Source organism: Protopterus annectens, chromosome 10.part0 (genome assembly GCF_019279795.1).
Source record: "Protopterus annectens isolate FY-2018-M chromosome 10.part0, PAN1.0, whole genome shotgun sequence".
In the NCBI taxonomy this organism is placed as follows: domain Eukaryota; kingdom Metazoa; phylum Chordata; order Ceratodontiformes; family Protopteridae; genus Protopterus; species Protopterus annectens.
In genome coordinates, this window is record NC_056744.1 from 1640017574 (window position 1) to 1640036423 (window position 18850).

General features: G+C 40.9%; 1 protein-coding gene across 1 annotated transcript in view; it reads left to right on the top strand.

The window, feature by feature from the left end:
* Positions 1–18850, top strand: part of LOC122814356 — a 608759-nt gene that overhangs the window by 139428 nt on the left and 450481 nt on the right. Inside the window, exon 2 of the mRNA XM_044086942.1 lies at positions 13942–13965. Coding sequence (XP_043942877.1) covers positions 13942–13965 — 24 coding nt within the window. The remainder of the gene's footprint in view (positions 1–13941; positions 13966–18850) is intronic.

An 18850-nucleotide genomic window follows, 5' to 3' on the forward strand; every position in this document is an offset into this window, starting at 1 on the left:
GTGTACAGATTGGGGATTTTTCAGGGCTGTGTAGTAGTCTGAATATTGTAATTAATTGCAAATACAGTAGGGAATTATTTACATTGAGACAGTTTAGTTGTTTTAGAAAGAGGCAGTGATGTAATCTATATTGTTGGTTGGTTGTGAGTTTGGCTAATGTATTGTAGCATTGTTCTAGTTTGGCTGACAGAGGAGTTGAGATGGGTTAGGGTAGGAGAGATTTAGCACTCTTCAAGAAAAATCTTGATGAGTGGATGGGAAATAGGAAATACACCCTGGGGATCACTTCTGTGTCTCTGCTCGACAGTGGCACAGGAAAATAACTTTCTTGGGTGGCGTAAGCCAGGGAACTTTGTTGGCTAGGCTTATGTAGGCCCTTGGGCCAATAGCCTAGTACCTACCTATGAAACGATGAACCTATGAGAAGCATGTAATGGGGTTAGGAGCAGTTAAAAAATGGTTATGTTTTGTCTAGCAGAGACAGTAAGGTAGTGTTTTACTTTATAGAAGCAGCCTAGTTTTTGATGTGTCTTCTTTATGGCTTTCTGAAGGTGGAGATCAAATTTCAGGTGGTCGTCTATAATCACACCTAGCAGTTTGGTGCGTGATACCAGTTCTGTATTGGTCTTGTTGGATGACAGTATATTAACGGTAGTTTTTTGGGAGGACAGAGAATTGGGAGCAAACAGGAGTACTTTAGTTTTTTTTTTTTTTTTTTTTTACTCAGGAGGAGTTGTGAGTTATTGAGACAAGCTTCTATGGAGGAGAAGGATTTCTGGGTGATTGAAGCATGGGTATTGTCCTAGCAGCACATATTAAAGTGGATTTATTGGCATATTGTACGATGGTGGCCTCTTTGTTTGCTGTGTTTGCATCACTGATAAATAAGTTAAACAGTAGTGGTCCTAGGATGGACCCTTGTGGGACTCTTGATGGATATAGAAAGAAAGAGATGAAATCATCTTGCCATTTCACTGCTTGTGTCTTATTAGTGAGGTAACTAAGAATCCAGTTAAGTGAGGAGGGTGACAGTCCATTGAAAGAGGGTTTAGTTTGGAGAAACAGAGTATACATGAAAAAGGCAATGAATTTAAAAGACTCAACATCCATTTATTTCATCTATTTATATATATATATATATATATATATATATATATATATATATATATATATATATGGGTCTACTTCATTTCACCTAACTTCCAATTCACTGACTTTCATATCACTGACCCCATTTCACTGAAATTTCATTTGACTGACACTTCATTTGACTGACAGTTCATTTGACTGACAAGTATTATTAGCAAGAAAATGGAATACGCCCCCTTCCCCACTGTAGTGCGACCCTGGAGTTAGAATATATAGTTGGGGAGGTGTGGGGGACACTTCATTTTATATGATATTGTTAAGTTTTGATATAATATTGCTTAGTAAAAGAAAAGTAAGTGGGGGGATTCGCCCCCCACACCCCCCAACTATATATTCTAACTCCAGGGTCGCACTACAGTGGGGAAGGGGGCATATTCCATTTTCTTGCTCATAATACTTGTCAGTCAAATGAACTGTCAGTGAAATGAAGTGTCAGTGAAATGAAATTTCAGTCATTTGGTCTCAGTCAAATGGGAGTCAGTGAATTGGAAGTTAGGTGAAATGAAGTAGACCCATATATATATATATATATATATATATATATATATATATATATATATAGGGTTCCAATTATGTGATTGCAGAAGCATTTTGTTGAATGCGTCTTGATCGAATGTAAAAGAACAAAAAGGCAAAATAGCGAAAACGCTTTTACGCAAATTCCCTGGGAAAGAATTTGCTTAGCCGCTTCTGTTACTTTGCCATTTACATCACTGTAGTGCGATCTCGGAGTTGGTATATTTAAGTAGGGGGGTGTGGGTGTCGAAGCCCCCCACTTTATGTAATATTTTTCTTGTTTTTTTTGTTTGTTTTTTGTTTTTTTTTTTGGAACAACGATTTTTTTTTTTCCATTGGAAAAAATTGCTGTTCTGAGGTTTTGACATTGTAAGCTTTCACATACATGGGGTCGATTAATCATCATTTGCTTTTGTAAGCATGCAATAATATAATACAGACTCTATATATATATATATATATATATATATATATATATATATATATATATATATATATGGGTTCCTATGACTTCATCGAACTGTCTAATCACGACACCTCTTCAACACAAACCATCGACGGCCATATCGACAATGTGATCTTCCCTTCACAGGGCCCATGGTAGCGCTTTCAAGGTAAATTATACAGAATCACGTAAACCCTAATCGTTGTAACACAGGAACAAGCGCTACCATGGGTCCTGTGAGGGGGAAGATCGCTTACTTGTCGATGATATGGCCGTCGATGGTTTGGTGTCGAAGAGGTGAGTGTCGGTGATTAGACAGTTCGATGAAGTCATAGGAACCCATGTGTATATATATATATATATATATATATATATATATATATATATATATATATATATATATATGTAGATAGATAGATATATCAGATATAGCAGACTGGATGCCCTTCCTTTAGCTTAAATGCAAATCCACGACGATATGCTTGAATGGGACTTCAGAAATAGTCATGAGCATCACTGGATTTCTGCACCCAAGATCTGGTGCTGTCTTCACATTCTTGGCAAGTTGCACAGAGGTTCTGAGTGCCTTTCATTATACTGAGCCAATTACATCAAGCTAAAACTTCTAGATTTAATTTTGTCTGACCCTAAACATTCTATCAGAATATGGCCAAGTGTCAGTTTCATCACCAATATTCTAAAAGGGTTAAGAACTATCAGGCAATGCAGTATTTCTTTGTCTTTGTTTACCCCGTATAGCAAGTCATTCTTCAATGTAAAATACAGGTGTGGGATGGGGATAATCTTCCCATGTCCCTTCTTTGTCTAATTTCCCTCCACTGACCTCGATTGTTATTAAATACAGTCCCAAAAGTTATCTCAGCTCTCAGAACCTATATCTAATCTCTTCAGCCAAACCCTGTAATCCCTAAGAAGGTCACTATGTTGTGTCTTTTGACTTTTCCCAGTTAGGGGTCGCCACAGCAGAACTCCGGTCCGCTAATGATTGGCAGTAGATTTTTACCTGCTGAGATGCCATCCCTGACGCACAACCTTCAATGAAGGTACGCCCATTCACGCATGTCTCCACACAGAAGACGCTTTAGCTGAGAATTGAACAGTACAACGTCTTACTGTGAGGCGACAACGCTACCGCAGCACCACCACCGCAGTACTAAGAAGGTCACTATACACTGTAGAATTCTATTCCTTTAGAAATTAGAGCTGAAAGAAATAAAAATCATTTTCATCAAACACTGAAAAAATGCCCAGTGTCCACTTGTTCCTGTTCCGATCATAACTGGGGGCGAAATTAATGCTGAGTCTTCTAAACCTCATTGTCTCTTTCATGTATACTGTCTGAAGGTCTTGATACAATACTAAAATATTAACTATGATTCTCCTACCCTGATATTTCATTAACCCATTCCTGTTTTGTTTTACATACTCTTTCACTAATTAACCTAAACTACTTTTGAGTTCTAGGTTACATACCTAGGATTTGTCTATGTATTATTTTATAAATTAGAAAATTATACATTTTGGAAACTGCACATTCATTTAGCTAACTGATACATATTTCTACCATTTCTGGAATAAAAAATGTACTGTACCAGAATTGCAAATGTCTACACATTTATATAATGAAAATCTTAAAACATTTTTTCATTGTATAATCTGTATGTATACCACTCAACTGTACAGACTTTTGCCTCATATTTTTGGTCCATTTTTCATCAGATTCTGATTTATTGGCAAATTAGTGGCAAATCTTTAAAGATTGACATTAGAAAATAATGACAGACATTTGAGTTTCAGACTTCATATCCTTCAGAAAATTCATTCTAATGCAAAACCTGTTATTCTGTCAACTTTCTAAGTTTGTAAGAGCAATATTTAAAATTTGTCCATATTTTTGCACCTTTGTCCCTCATTATTTATGGCTTTGTCCAGACTTTGTGTTCTAAGAGGTTGAGAGGTATGTCTGTATGTTAAATTCTAATGTATACTTGTACTGAAGATGTTTCTGATGTGCAATTGTATTGTAATGCCTGGAGCTTTTCACTCTGTGACTCTGCTAAAAATGTGCAGATGTTATGTGATCCGATCTCGCCTACATTCTGAATGATGGGTTCGGAGCCGATCCCTCGGCTCCGACTCGGCACGCTTATGCTATAGAGCGAGGCCTCTTATTGGCTGAGCTTTCTTTATCCCAGGATGCACCACCACTAATCCCCCAGATCTCGTTTGCCGCTTACAGAACTTGGATGTGGTCTCAACATTGGCTGGGCTAAGTACTATATTAATAGTATCTTTTCCTGTCAGAAATTTTCTTTTTTTCAACCCAAAAGCTGTTTTAACGGCTATTATTTGTGTATGAGTGTGTTTCTTGGTGATTTATTGATTTTTACTTAAAATTTCCTGTCAGAGAAGATTCCTTTCAGTCAGAGGGCCTTCCTGTTCTAACTGCTTTATTGGTTGTGTGGGTCAAGTACCCATTTGAGTTAGAGGGTCTTGACCTCCTTGCTTTCTTTCTTTTTCTTACTGTAAAAAAAAAAAAAAAAAGGGAAAAGTTTCTCTTTCAGTATTTATATATTTTTTGGCATATTTGTTGTACCTGTATCCTAAGCTGTTTAAAGTTTACTGTTGTTCCTGTTTTTACAACTATGTCTAAGGAACATAAACCATCCGGTTTTAAGAAGTGCACGAGGTGTGGGTTTAAAATGTCCATTACGGACGACCACTCCTCGTGCGTCTATTGTCTTGGCGCCAAACATCTCCAAGAATCCTGCAGTGTGTGCCATGCATTTTCCTCTCGAGTCCTCCGGGAGAGGAAAAACAAATTAATCCTTAGAGGATTAATCAAGCCTTCTTTTCAGGAGGCTTTATCTTCCTCTCCTTCTTCTAAGAAGAGGAAAGCGTCGGCTCCGACCAGTCAGTCGGAGCCGACGGCTAAGAAAGGCAAGCAGACTTCTCCATCGGCTCCACGGACTTCGGAGCCGAGGTCGGAACGGTCTGCCTCGATGCCTCCTACCTCGACCCCTCTGGTTTCGGAGCCAAGGTCTGGAGCATCGAGAGGCGGGTCATCCTCATTGGCTCCACTGATATTGGAGCCGATAAGGGACATCGGCTCAGACACTTCCCCCTCGGAGCCGAAGTCTTTATCGGAGCCGAGAAATTTCGTGAAGGCTTCCTCGAGCCGATAATAGTGGAATCCTTTTGGAGCCGGTCCCCAGGCCCTTCGGAGCCGATGGAGAAATCGGTTCGGGCCCGATCGGTATCCTCGAGATCTTCCAGGATGTCTGATTCGGACATCGACAGGGTACTCCTTCGAATCTTCCAGTCTCCGGTGTTCCAAAAGATGGTTTCGGCTCCAGCCCATTTGGCTTCGGAGCCGATGGTCCACTCCCTTACAGTTCTTCCTCCTCCAACAGCTTTGGCACCGTTGGAGCGGGTGTTGGTGGAACCAGTGGAGGTGTTAGGGTCAGACCCGACCCTTGCTCCGACTCCGGCTCCTGGGTCGGAGTTCAGTGCATGGACTTCTTCCTTCGGCCCTGGGGGGGAGGCTTCGGGATTGATGCCTTCGGTCCCAAGTCTTCCTCTTGGTGCGTCGGCGGCGGGAGTACCGTCTACTGTCGTGGCCATGGAGGGGGGAACCTTCCCAGGATTCTGGTGGTCCTGCCTTCAGGGCAATGAGGAGTGCTCTAGCCAAATCTTCTTTGGCCATCTCCACGGTTTCCCCGGCTCCTTCCCTACTCTTGGAGACTGGGTCGTTAGCAGTTCACCTGTCAGCAGACAGTGGAGCCCCTGGGCCTCAGGTTACCCCCACTGGGGTTTCTCCTCCTCCTGGAGGTCCTTCTGAAGCCTCTTCTGATGAACCTCCCAGGAAAAAAACGTGCAAGAGGAAGCACGTTGACTCCCCTGACAAGTCTTTGACATCTGACACCGATCTCGATGATGCAGAGGGGTCCCCCAAGTCATCCTCGGATGATGTCTCCTTTGCAGACATCCTTGAAGCCCTAAAACAACAAGGTGGCTGGCAGTCCCTGAGGGATTGCCTGGCTGTGCTGCTCCAGAGCCAGTCGGGGGTCGTTTTTCGAAGCACCTAAATGCCTGGAAAAGGATCACTCAGGACCGATGGGTGCTTCGAATTATCGCCGGAGGTTACACCATCCCATTCTGTTGTCCCCCCCCTCAGTCCAAAAGAATCCCGGACCCACCACCCAGTCAACGGGATACCGCAGCCATAGAAATTTCAAAACTGCTGCAAAAAGGAGCCATCCAACCGGTCCCCGCAGACCAGATCGGATTAGGGACTTACTCAAGATTCTTTTTAGTGCCAAAAAAGACCGGGGACTTGAGGCCCATTTTGGACCTAAGCAACCTAAACCGTTCAGTCAAGAAGTCCAAGTTCAATGGTCACTTTACAAACCATTCTCCGCTGTTGGAGAAAGGTGTTTGGATGTGCTCCATAGACCTCAAGGACGCCATTACCATATCAAAATACATCAAACGTCCAGGAGACACTTGCGCTTCAGCCTAGGAAGTAGTCATTTTCAGTTTCAGGCGCTGCCCTTTGGTCTCACCACAGCCCCAGGGTGTTCACCAAATGCTTGGCAGTAGTGACTGCTCACTTGAGGAGTCTAGGATTCCAGGTGTTTCCGCATCTAGACAACTGGCTTCTAACTGCCACCTCAAAGCATCTACTTCTACAGAGCCTGCAGGCCACAACATCACTGGGCAATTCCTAGGAATCACCTTCAATTGGCCAAAGTCTGTGTTACGGCCATCTCAAAGGATAAAATTCATAGGGGCAGAGATAGATTCAAACCAGATGCGGGTCTATCTACCTGCAGACAGAATTCAGATCATACAAAGTCAGGTTCGAGCCCTACTCCCCAAGTCCAAAGCCCCAGCCAGAATGGTCTTGCAACTATTGGGATCGATGTCTGCCACAGTTCTGCTAGTTCCCTTGGCAAGGTTACACATGAGAATCCTCCAGTGGCTTCTCTCAACTCAATGGTCCTTTCAGGAACTCCCTCTCAATCATCTAATATGGATCACAGAATCTTGCAGACGAGACCTTCGCTGGTGGCTAGTGTCTTCCAATTTGGATCAGGGACGACCCTTTGCTCTTCCTCCTCCGGCAGCCACGTTGACCACGGACGCCTCCCAGACGGGGTGGGGGAGGCATTCCCTGGGCAGGTCAGTCCAGGGCAAATGGCATCCGGAAGCGACCTCTCTCCACATCAACATCCTAGAGATGAGAGCAGTACTTCTGTCCCTTCAAGCCCTTCACTGTTACCTCCCTCAGGGCATAATTGCTGTTCACACGGACAACATGTCAGTTGTCTGGTACCTGAACAAGCAGGGAGGGACCAGATCCTATCCTCTTTGCAGAGAAGCGATGAGGGTCTGGGAATGGGCAATCTCAACCAATCGCTTCCTAGTGGCAACTCACATACCGGGCAAATCCAATGTCGTAGCCGACAGGTTGAGCAGGACCATTCTCTCCTCACGAGTGGTCTCTGAACATAACTATTACAAGACAGATTTTCAGCGAATGGGGAGTTCCTTGTTGCGACCTCTTCGCGACTCCTCTGAATGCGAAATGCAAGGATTTTTTCTCCCTATCCCCGGCTCCGGGGAAGAGCCCTATGGACGCGTTAGTCCATCCTTGGCCCACCGGCCTGCTTTATGCCTTCCCTCTAGTTCCTCTCTTACCCAAGGTAATTCAGAAGGCTTCTCTCTTAGGGAGCAAAATGATCTTAATTGCTCCTTACTGGCCTCGTCAAGTCTGGTTTCCCTTTCTTCGGAAACATGCTCTGGAAGGTCCATGGTTCCTGGACCAGATCCCAGACCTACTGACTCATCAGTCGGGACTACTACACCAGTCCCTACACACATTAAGATTGACGGCCTGGCTCCTCCTCTTCCAACCATAGTCAGGAGACATGCACTAGACCCAGAGGTAGTGCGCATATTGTCTTCAGCCCACAAGTCGACTACTTAAGAAACTTTATTCTAGCAAATGGAAAAGATTTGCTATTTGGGCTCAACTCCGGGCCTGGACCCCATTTCAGCTCCCGTAGCAGAAGTACTTAAGTTCCTAACCTCTCTTTTCAACCAAGGCTCTTCTGTTTCTACCATCAAAGTACAATTGGCAGCAATTTCTAACTTTCATGAATCCATAGACCCACCTTTAATGAGCAACAGGTTGTGTAAGACCTTCTTGAAAGGTGCTGCTCTATTAAGACCTCCAGTTTCTCATCCTGCACCTCCATGGGATCTGGATATAGTATTACGTGCCTTGACTTCTTCCCCCTTTGAACCCTGCAGCTAACTGTGATTTAAAGTTTCTATCATGGAAGACAGCTTTCCTAGTGGCAATTACTTCAGCCAGAAGGGTTTCAGAACTTCAAGCTTTGTCAGTAAAACCTCCGCACTTGGTTTTTCATCCAGACAGAGTTTCCCTCAGACCTAATCCTTCTTTTGTTCCTAAAGTCTGCTCTACTTTATGCTTGCAACAGTCATTAGAGCTCCCAGTGTTTTTCCCAAAATACTCCAATGAAGCGGAATTTATTTTCCACACACTAGATGTCCATAGGCAGTTACCCTTTTATTTGGATAGGACCAAACAGTCAAGGAATACAGATCAATTGTTTGTGTCCTTTGCAGAAAACAAATTGGGCAATGCAGTCACAAAGGTCACTATTGCCAAATGGATCAGGGATTGTATTACTCAAGCTTATATTTTTCTAACGAAGAGCTTTCCACCACTGTCAAGGCTCATTCTACAAGGGCTATGGCTACTTCAGTAGCATTTCATTCTAAGCTTGCTATTGGTGACATTTGTGCTGCGGCTACATGGTCTTCCCGCATACTTTCATTTCTCACTACAAATTAGATGTGGCATCTAGAGGACGAGCTTCATTTGGTTCCACAGTGCTCAGGAGTGTTTTCCAATGAGCCACCCGGGATTTAGGTGCTAGGGACGCTGTCCCATCATTCAGAATGTAGGCGAGATCAGATCACATAACATCTTTTAGTTATGTACTCACCATAACTTCAGATGTTTGGGATCCATCTCGCCTACATTCCTAATAACCCACCCTCCTTCCCCCTTCCTTGGAGATCAGAGGATATCAGAAGGTCCGAATCCTGTTGTTTCATCTTGAAACATCTAACAATGTTATATAAACAAGCTGTACATGTGTGCATGAATGCGGACAAACAAGATCTGGGGGATTAGTGGTGGTGCATCCTGGGATAAAGAAAGCTCAGCCAATAAGAGGCCTCGCTCTATAGCATAAGCGTGCCGAGTTGGAGCTGAGGGATCGGCTCCGAACCCATCATTCAGAATGTAGGCGAGATGGATCCCAAACATCTGAAGTTATGGTGAGTACATAACTAAAAGTTTTGCGTAGTCGGGCCATACTGGTAAACAAGTTGAATTAAAGTAATAAATACATGCATAAATAAATATTCTGACTAGACATGCTGACATCAAGTTTTTCTTTTTTTTTTACCACAATAGATAGCATATATACATATATGTATCATGTTATATCCAAAACAGACAGTATATTAACAATGAATTTAGCAACTGTACTGGATGAAAAACCAGGATGATTAACAAGAACTAAATCACCTCCATCTTAAATCTCCAAAAAATACTGAAACAAGTGTAAAGTGATTCCTGAATCAATAAACAACCACACTTGCTAATAAAAAAAAATTTAAAACAAAACCTGTCATTAATCTTTTTTCAAACACAAAGCACACCTCTTCTGTTTCAAATGAGATCTGCCAGTTGTGTCCTATGTATAGTACACACATTGCACCCATCACACACACCGTAGAAAGTAGACACATAGATCCATATAGGCTGAGGTACTTAAAAGTAACCTTACTAAACCCCAAAGTCCTCCTAGATTAAGTACACATAACAAATATCATCAGAAGCCTTGAATGCACTCTTTCAAAACAATACCCACATCAACGCATAAAGCCACATCTCATGGAACCTCTACTTCTAAGCCCATAAGGCAAGCCACCACACAAGCCAACATTCTGGTCATTGGAGACTCCATTGTGAGACACACCATGAAAATCTAAAGATGCTAGTGCTCAATGCTAAGAGTCTGAACAAGAAACTCCACTCCCTACAAGCTCTCCTCACCCTAGAGAATGCTGATGTCTGTGTAGTCACAGAGACATGGTTTAAAGCCATGGAAAGCGCTCCTTTAGTGAAAGGCTATAATGCCTTCCACACACAATTTGAATAATAAATAAATATACCTCAAGGCTGGACAGGCAGGATGATGCTCATGGTCAGATCACCATAGGCAAAATCCCACACCACTTCTTGCAAACTATAAGTCCCCCTCTATGACCCAGGAGATACACAACATGTTTTTAAGCTTACTGGAAACACTCACCATCCAATCAAATCCCATTTTTGTGGGCAACTTTAATTACCCCATGATTAAATGAAAATCCATATACAACATCAATCATGCAGGCACCGAGATTCCTTGATTTTGTAAACACAAACTCCTTGAACCAGATTGTCAATATACCAACTAGGGCACAAACATACTGGATCTGGTCCTCACTAATATCAGAGAGTGCTGCATACCCTCTAGTGTAATGTCATCTCAGGATTGGTGGAATCATAGGTTCTATAACAGATGGAAAAAAATCATGGCAAAAATTATGAGGCACAGTACATAGCAGGATAAAAGCACTCTCATTAAAGCAAACAAGCTCAGAGGAATAATAAAGTCTACCAAAGGCAAATCTCAGGTAAATTTGACATCCCAGGTCAAGGACAGCCACAAGGCATTCTATAGCTATGTCTGTAAACTCAAATGCAATACACAATTGTGTGCAGGGTTCATTGTTAATGGAACTACCTATACAGAGCCAGAAGATATATCAAACTTACAGGCAGAAAATTTAGCTCTAACTTTACCTTTCTCTTCCCTTCAACCTCCCCTCAGTAAATACCATCAAATATAACTCCCCCTGCTACATCAGCAGGCCCAAACAATATCCCAGGATGTCTTCTGAATAGCATGAAACATGACCTACCAGACCCTCTGCAATCACTATTTAACCATAGCCAAACAGGCTTTGTGCCTAACAAATGGAGAACTGCAACAGTCATTTCTTTGCACAAAGGTGGTCCATTTACAGACTCTGAAAATTACAGACCCATAAGTCTCACTAGTCTCATATGCAAAGCCATGGGCAAAATTACCATGAAAATAATTAGTAATACATAGGAAACCTCCAGACACTAGATCCAACCTAATTTGGTTTTGTCAAGGGGAGGTCATACCTACTCATCCTGGTGAACCTCTTTGAGAAGGTCACCAAAGCAGAGTATGAGAACAAAATGGTTCATACTGCCTACCTTGACCTGGTCAAGGCATTTGACACAATACCCCACTCAGGCATTGTTGACAAACTCAAGATGTTAGGTATAAACCCTTATGTCACCCACTGGATTGCCAGCTGGATCAGAGACAGGACCCAGGAAGTTAGAACTGGGAAGTCCACCTCTACAAAGTGGCCCGTCACAAGAGGAGTCCGTCAGGAATCAGTCCTGATATTGCTCCTTTTTGGCATCTACTTCTCTGAAGTCAAGGCAAATGTCAAGAGCCTCTGGCTGACCAAATCTGCAGATGACTGCAAATTAGGAGTAGTCACAGAATCCCCCAGCAACACTAATGTTCTCTGATACAGATAAATAACTTGTGACAGCGCCATGGGTTAAAACAAAATGCTAAGAAATGCATAATAGTATATTTCAAGAAGTCATCCATCCATGGTATCTATCATATTGACAGCACATTACTAAGAGATGACCTAGTAGTCAGGGACTTGGGGACACACGCACACACAGTAATCTAGCCTTTGACCATCACATATCTGCAGTAATGAGGAAATCATTCTATGTTTTGCAACTTATAAACAAAGGTATGGCATCTAGGTACAAGGAGGTCATTGTTACATTGCATTCAGAATTCATCTCACTTATTATTAAGTACAATGCCCCTTTGGTATGTACCTAACCAGGCACATTCAACAACTGAAATGTACACAGAGGTTCCTCACTAAAACAACTGGACATAAGTAACATGTCCTATGCAGACTATCTCAAAGGCCATATCCCTGTATTATTCTGTCTCCTACAGGTTGTTAAGGGGAAATCTATGCCTGCCATCCAAGGTATTGTTAGGCCCCCCTCTGATTGACCTCCTGGATTTCCACAAAATAAACAGCACCAGAATTACCTGATCTAAAGACTTAAACCTTGCCTGTGATATAAATAGGACCTGCTGGAGAGACAAGTTGTATCCCACAGGCTACCCCTTCTCTAGAACAGACTCCCCATGTGAAGCAGAATTCTTACCTAACCCAGTTCATGTGTGACTTGGACAACTGGATGAGGAACAGGAAAGTCATCCCTGGTTTGGCACCTATGTCTGTAATGGACACATACAGCCTGTAAATGGCTCATCTCCCAGGCCCCTGCTCATAAATGTTTCACTTTTCAAGTGATTGCTTACAGTTATCTAGGGTATCAAAACTTGTCAAATATTTGGGATGCATGGCTAGGCTTAAAAAGGCCCTTATGACCATTAGCCTAGTGCACTCTTATGAACCTATGTATCTCATATGGTAACCAAAACACAGAGACTGACTGGCCAAAAAAATGGACTTATATATACTAAGTCCAAGACGCCATTTCTCATAATATTTCCTTCCCTCAAAGGTATGATGATCTTGGAGTTGGTATATATAAGTTCAGGGTGTTGGGGATTGGGAGGTTGGGGGCTTGCACACACACACCCCTCCCCACAAGAAGAAATTTTAAGGAGAAGAACAATTTTCAAGATTCGCTCTTCTCTGGGTTTTCATTCTTTATTTGTTGGCTTTTCAGAGCTCAGCATTTCGAGTGCCGACATTTCGATAGGGAGCCATCTCATTTACGTTAGACGTAATACAGACTGTATTTTACATTGTGCTGTGAATACATCACCATATTCTTGTGTATTTACAGGGCATCATTACTAATTTATTTTCAGTGCACTGAGATAGGAAAGGCAAGGCATATAAATTATACAATGGAGTGAACTGAGTATTGCACTTTCTTCAAATAATGCCATGATATAACAGTGATGCACCATGGGATTGTTGTGAGAAAGGTCTGTCACTGACACACTGTCAGGATGCATCACAATAACAGTAAAACATTCTTTTCTTAAAGAGATGCCACATACCACATTTTTCTAAACACTCAATAAAATGCCTTAGCAAAACAGAAATGTACCTTTATAACACATCCGTACTCTGTCATTCAACCTCCCAAATATTTATAAATGGACTCTGCATATAGCACCTGAGCTGATAATCTGGTTTACTTCAATGACAATTTCAAAAGGGACTGCCCAATGTGGTATATCAGTAAACAATATATTTCAACATTAAAAATTATATTTGTGGCACAGATTCTCATTAACTATACATTTTTACAGTTAAGGATAAATGGAATTTAAATACATCATAGGACTTGGTTGTTTTGTATACCTAACCAAACAGCATAGCCATAGTCAGGAACAGGGAAAGAATACAGCCAGAGGTTATGTATTAAATTAAGCATCACGTATTTGTTAGACTAGTTAAACCAGTGGCTTTTAAATGCTAGTAGTTACAATGTTACTAAATACATTTCATCTGCCTAGCCTATATTTAATTGAATAATATATTCTCATCTTTTAATTGAATAATACATTCTCGTCTTTTATTTCTCTTTTCAGTTATTCAAGAAGTTCGCTCACAAGGTAAGACAAAAACACACCATTACCTACACTTTTAATGATTCTACTGGAAATCTTCTGGCTTTAAAATTACAGTGTCTAGATATGAGCTACAAAATTTAGAAACAACAACTGGAGTGTGAATTAACAATGCTAACACCAGTGTATGGCATTAACATTCAGACAGCATGTATTTGACACATATGTAATCATGCAATTGAAAAGTAAGACAGTATGTACACCCTCAAAATAAAAGGCAAAAGGGTCGGTATACTTGGAAAGAAATAAAATACATAAATTTTGAATATGGAAAGTAACACTGTACATGTGTGAATGAGATATTTAATATATGCATTGAGAATGTACTTCGATAAGCATTTTAATGTCTACTACTTGTAGCTGCAATCCACAGAACAAGACTGAATGCACTAATGTGAACAATCTGTACTGGCTGGGACATGGAGTAGTTACTTTTCTCTTGAGTACAGTGCTCCTAGATCTGATATATATATAAATAGTGAGGGGCTATATATGGCCCCCTATTTGGAGGTGTCTTAAGTAGCTTGATCCTTACGAAAGTGAACAGTGAATTTTAACATTTACAGTTCTCCTTTTAAATTCTTTTCTTTGTCATAATTTTGAACACAGATAATGTAATGTGTACATTTAGAATATAATATAGCATAGCAACTTATAATAAAATGTAGACATTTAAGCATGAATGTAGCATGCAAACTAAATATAGAAGGCAATATGGTATATGCTTTTAAAAGGCAATTTAGGGCATGCATTATTGATGAAAGAAGGTATTAGAATACATGCACATAGAAAATAATACGGTTTATTCACTTTGAAATCAATGCAGTGTATGCAGTTTAAGATAATACAGTCTAAGCAATCTAAGCAAAGAAAGAGCCAAAGTGGAGATAATTAAAAGGTAAAATATTGTCTGCACTTTTAATACAGAAATTAATGTAGAACATCTAGTAGGAGGTGAGAATAAGTTGACTTTCGGAAAGACAGAGCGGAGAGGCATGTAAGAGATTTTCTACATTTGTATCTGATATAAACTTCTGCGTAACTTCTGTACGCAGATGCCAATAAGACAGAGGGAGTGAAAACACTTGGTGAAGTCAGCTTGCATCAGTGCCTTAATATCAATAATCATAATATAAGACACACTGGCAAAATAAATTAGTTGGCAAACATGAATTAATATCATAAGGTAAGGCATGCTGGCAAAATACAATCAGCTCTCTGTTCTACATTCACATCAATCTAGTTGTCCTCCTTTAGTTAACTGTACTTAAGTTGCGTATTAGGAATTAATTGCATGAAATTATTTTTTCATTAAATTATTCCCTGCTCAATTGTTATTTCACTTCTCATTCATCTTATTCCCACTGTTCTCAGTACCTCTCATCCCCCACGCCTTCGCCTTACCTTTTGCTTCTCCCCTCACCTTTTCTTCTGTCTCTCCATTCCTTTCATTTCCTCTGCATGTACCATCATTTCCTGTGTCCACTATTTTCTTTCCCCAGCAAACAAATAAATACAAAATATTTACATCACACCTTAATTTTTCTCCATAACTAATGCCCCTGCATTATTGTCTTCATTACCAATGCCCCTGCATTACTGTAAGTGGTAATTATTTTCTAATTTTTATACTCCAAAATAACAAATTGAATAATTCTTAAATTATGATTTCTCTGCATGTGGCACTCTGCATGTTGGATTAAAGGTAAGACAAGCACTTTTGGAAAGAAAAACTGACATTTGGGTGGAGATGTCCTTTAATAAAGTCATTATTTTGTTTTAGGTTAGCTGTTTAGTCTTCATGAGTAATGATTTTCCACATAACAGATACTCCATTTGTGTTGTTATTTAGCTTTGTACATATATCTTTTACTACTTGCTTTCACCTGCACATAAAACTATTTATTACATGTCTTCCTGCTGATGGTTTAGTTTCTGCTAGGAAGATGGATGCAAGCATTTTCTGATATCTTACTCTGGAGACACTTAATGACTGACTCATTTACAGTTAATTATCACAAGGTAAAGCCAGAGTCAGTGGCATAGAAAGATAAAGCCTTGATGATGACAAAGGTGACATATGTTCAGTTAGTGGTTCTGGCATTTGGTGGTACTAGCAGGGGAGGATGTGTATGCTCATTCTGTGGAGAAGGTGGAGCTGGCACATACTGCATAGGTCTCCTAAGAGGAGGAAGAGCTGGGATGCAAATACACAGCCAGTGGGCAGATGTTAGGCTCATCAAGCCACCAATGGGCAACACCCTTCATACTGGGTATGTCAAAGCATGCAACTGGGTGGGGAAGACATTGTGGCCACATTGCAGTAATGTAGATCACCTGCTCCCCACCCTGGGGAGGGGGGGTATTTACACCATAGTGCATGCATTCATTGCCAGAATGCTAGTGAAAGTAAAGAGCGTCTTCATGGCTGCCTGAATGATAGGCCCTCAGATAGGTTTTGCTGTGACGCTCAGAATGAATGAGTGACTGTTTTATACTGGGAGATGCTTGATGGTTGATAGCCACAGAGATAAAACTTACATAAATAATATTGTAGGGTAGATTATTACATCCATCAGTTCAGCAGCTTTTAATTATATAAACAAGGGGGTTGGGAGGGTGGCCTAATGGTTAAGGTCTTTGCCTTACAAGCACAAGGTGCAGGGTTTGAGTCTCACAAGGGATAATTGGCAAGGCTTACAATGGCTTGCAAGTGCAGTTAGCTTAGTACTAACCTATGAACCTATAAAGTATGTCTCATGACCAAACCATCTTCATCATTGTAACACTGTATAGGTGAGTTAATATTTTTTTTGTTTGCATAGTGACATGTTCTAGATGAATGTTTACTATGTAATCTTATCTATCACACACACTTCAATTTCAAGGCATTTTTAGAAAAACACTAGTTACAATCGTAGACAAGGTAATTGACACGCAGCAAAACATTTAAATGATACATAAAATTAAAAAAATATATCAACAATATATTTCAAATATGCATGTTAAGATTCTAGAGGGTTAAAGCAAAGGTAGATGAGTAAGGTAGCAAAAATGCAATGCACACCATCAAAGGCCATTTTGAATAAGTAGATAGTGAACTAGAGAAGCTAGCCAAGGTATGATGGTCCTGAAGCCACCAAGGCAATAAGTTATATTGGTGAGGAGACGGCAAGGAAGGGGAGTAGAAGCCAGATATTTTTAAGGGGACCTGGGGAACCTCCAGTACCCCCAGGAAACTGAGTGCAAAGATCAATTACAGTAGTAAGGCAACACCAGCTCCTTTAGATTAGGGGAACACCAGTGGTGAAGGGATAAATAAGTTAACACCAGTATCTTGGAGCCAGTTTGGTACAAAATTAAAAGCCATTGCAGATTATGCAATGCATGTGTAATGTGATGGCATCATAAAAGTACTAGTCTGTTCCTGGCCATGGAAATCTAAACTATTTGTAGAAAGTCAGTTTCAATATCAGGAAGCCCCAGGTATAGGAAGTTACATCACTCCAGGCAAGGTGGACTAAAGCATGAGCAATCACTGATAGATCAGCTTAAGATGAAAACTGCTTGATCCTGGAGATTTTTCACAAGAGGAAGAAGGAAGGAAGATTTTGTAATAGAAACACTCATAACAAGAGTATCAGCTGACAGTCCAAGATCACACCAAAGTTACAGATATTACCTACAAACTCAGGTCAATTTCCACTAAGTGTGTGAGTATGACACACACACACACACACACACACAAACAAAAACAAACAGACACAAATACACACACACACACACACACACACACACACACACAAACACACACACACACACACACACACACACACACACACACACACACACACACACACACACACACACACACACACACACACACACACACACACACACACACACATATATCAAACTGACACTGCCATAGCCTCAGTTTTAGATGTTAACTTCAACCAATTACAAGGAAGCCAGAAATGAATGTTTCAATGTCATCAGCGAGGGAAAACATGCACTGTCATTCTAACTTTGAAAAAGACAGGTAGCGCTGGTTGTTGTCAGCATAACAGTGGCATACTAGTCTCCTCTTCCTTGTAAAATCTCTGAAAGACAGCATATTCTGTTACAGGCAGACAGCCTAAAATTGAGCCTTATAGTACTCCACAATAAATTCATAGGTTAGTATTCATAGGTACAAGAAGGTAGGCAGTGGGGGTGTTGATACCTTAGCCAACTTTATGAGTATGAACAGTGAAATAGGAGGTGAACCACCCCAGCACCATGGGGGAGATAACACAGTAATGCCATAGACTGTCAATCAAAATGCTGAACCACCCTAGTACCATGGGGAGATATCACAGTATTGTCATAGATAGACAATCAAAATGCTGAACCACACTAATACCATGTGGAATATACCACAGTAATGTCATAGACACTCAATTAAAATGGTGAACCACCCTAGTGCCATGGGGAGATACCACAGTAATATCAGAGACACTCAATCAAAGTGCTGAACCACACTAAAACCATGTGGAAGATACCACAGTAATGTCATACACAATCAAAGTGCTGAACCACACTAATACCATGTGGAAGATACCACAGTAATGTCATAGAAACTCAAAGTGCTGAACAACACTACTACCATGTGGAAGTTACCACAGTAATGTCATAGACACTTGGTTAAAGTGCTGAACCACATGAATACCATGTGGAAGATATGACAGTAATGTCATAGGCAATCACAGTGCTGAACCACCCTAGTACCACAGGGAGATACCACAGTAATATCATAAATACTCAATCAAAATGCTGAACCACAATAATACCATGTGGAATATACCACAGTAATGTCACAGACACTCAA